We start from the raw sequence: 1,587 nt of genomic DNA, 5'->3' as shown, positions 1-1,587 counted from the left end.
CTCTCTCTCTCTCTCGCTCTCTCTCTCTCTCTCTCTCTCTCTTTGTATGGTTTCAATCATGTCTGACACTCCATCATCTTCTGTTCTCTTGCCTGGACCATCAACTCTTGGCAGCAGAAGAAAGAATCTTATGCTTTAATCTATCTAACATACACATCGGCATGATTTGTACAAATTATATAAACACAAAAAAAATGATAAATACGTGGTTGCTTTTTAAAATTATTATTACTTGAACCAATGCCCTCCCCTTTTCAATGAACCCATTCACTCTTTTTTCTCCAGTCTCGACCGCTAACACGGTACCTGCCAGTGCGAAAGGACGATTTTGACTTGCGGGCTCACATTGAGTCGGCGGGCCACAGCCCAGACACGTGCTTCCACTTGTCCATCTCTGAAAAGACCTGCCGTGGCTACTTGATTAAAATGGGAGGCAAAATCAAAACCTGGAAGAAACGCTGGTTCGTCTTTGACCGCAACCGACGCACACTCTCCTACTATTCCGGTAGGGCACGGGATGCACAAAAACTACTACACGAAGATGCAAATACACAGATCTACATAGATGGGTGTGCACATCATCCACATAGTATTTCACAGATATATTTAAACACATTTCAGATGATGTCTCCAAAGTTTTACATGCATTTGAAATTGAAATGAAACTCGCTACAGTACTTACTTAAAGCACTTACAGAACTTTACTTTTTGTAAACATTTTTTTGAGTTTTTTGTACATTTGACAAACAAAAACAGTACAACAAGGCACATAAAACAGAAAGGGGACAAAAAATGAAATGTATTAGTTGTATTACTCACAGTTATGAATCTGTACATCCAGGTGTATGCTTACCCAAATTACATACAGCAGTTGTTTATCTCAACATTGTATAGTACAGATGGCACACTACAGGCATTAGGAGTATGTTATCTTATTTGGACAAAAAAGAAAGGGGGGAAAAAACTTCACCCATCCGCATCCAAGAAAACGCTCCAAATTTTCCAAAACTTGTCAAGCCTATTTTATGTTGCGTAACTTATCTTTTCTAAAGCTAAGTAAAAAGTCATTTCCCTCAACCATTGCAATATTTCACAAGGTGTGCCTGATTTCCATGATCCATGCATCGTTTGGCTTCAAAAACAAAAAAAATTCAGCAGATATCTAACATTGTTAGAGGTTATACAGCCGTCTGGGTAGAGATTTAATAAGCATAATTTAGGGCTAAGGGGAACTTCCTCACCAGTGATCTGGCTTCAGTCCAGGTTCAACACCTTCCTCCAGAATGAGAGTATCTTTGGACATTCCCACATACCATGAAATAAAGTTTCTGCAGGTATCTGGTATGTTAGAATTAAATTGATGCAACTTAGCTGGTGTTATCGCTACAGTACATTTACAAACTTTGTATTTATACATTTTGTTTATATTTATATCTCATAGCAACTATTATGTCTTCTGCAGACAAGCATGAAGCCAAGCTGAAAGGAGTCATCTACTTCCAAGCTATTGAAGAAGTGTATTATGATCACTTAAAGAATGCACATAAGGTACGTGTGTGTGTGTGTGTGTGTGTGTGTGTGTGTGTG

At 38.6% G+C, this 1,587-nt stretch overlaps 1 protein-coding gene across 5 annotated transcripts in view; it reads left to right on the top strand.

Annotated features, from left to right (window-relative positions):
- phldb2b (pleckstrin homology-like domain, family B, member 2b) overlaps positions 1 to 1,587 on the top strand; it is a 45,119-nt gene that overhangs the window by 41,130 nt on the left and 2,402 nt on the right. For all 5 annotated transcript variants that reach the window (XM_032503930.1, XM_032503931.1, XM_032503932.1 and 2 more), the window contains 2 exons: positions 286 to 505; positions 1,463 to 1,548. In XM_032503930.1, the coding sequence (XP_032359821.1) occupies positions 286 to 505; positions 1,463 to 1,548 (306 nt within the window). The remainder of the gene's footprint in view (positions 1 to 285; positions 506 to 1,462; positions 1,549 to 1,587) is intronic.

The sequence above is a fragment of the Etheostoma spectabile genome, chromosome 22 (genome assembly GCF_008692095.1).
Source record: "Etheostoma spectabile isolate EspeVRDwgs_2016 chromosome 22, UIUC_Espe_1.0, whole genome shotgun sequence".
Taxonomy (NCBI): Eukaryota; Metazoa; Chordata; class Actinopteri; order Perciformes; family Percidae; genus Etheostoma; species Etheostoma spectabile.
The sequence above is the reverse complement of the archived record's forward strand: the minus strand, read 5'-3'. Positions and strand labels throughout refer to the sequence as shown.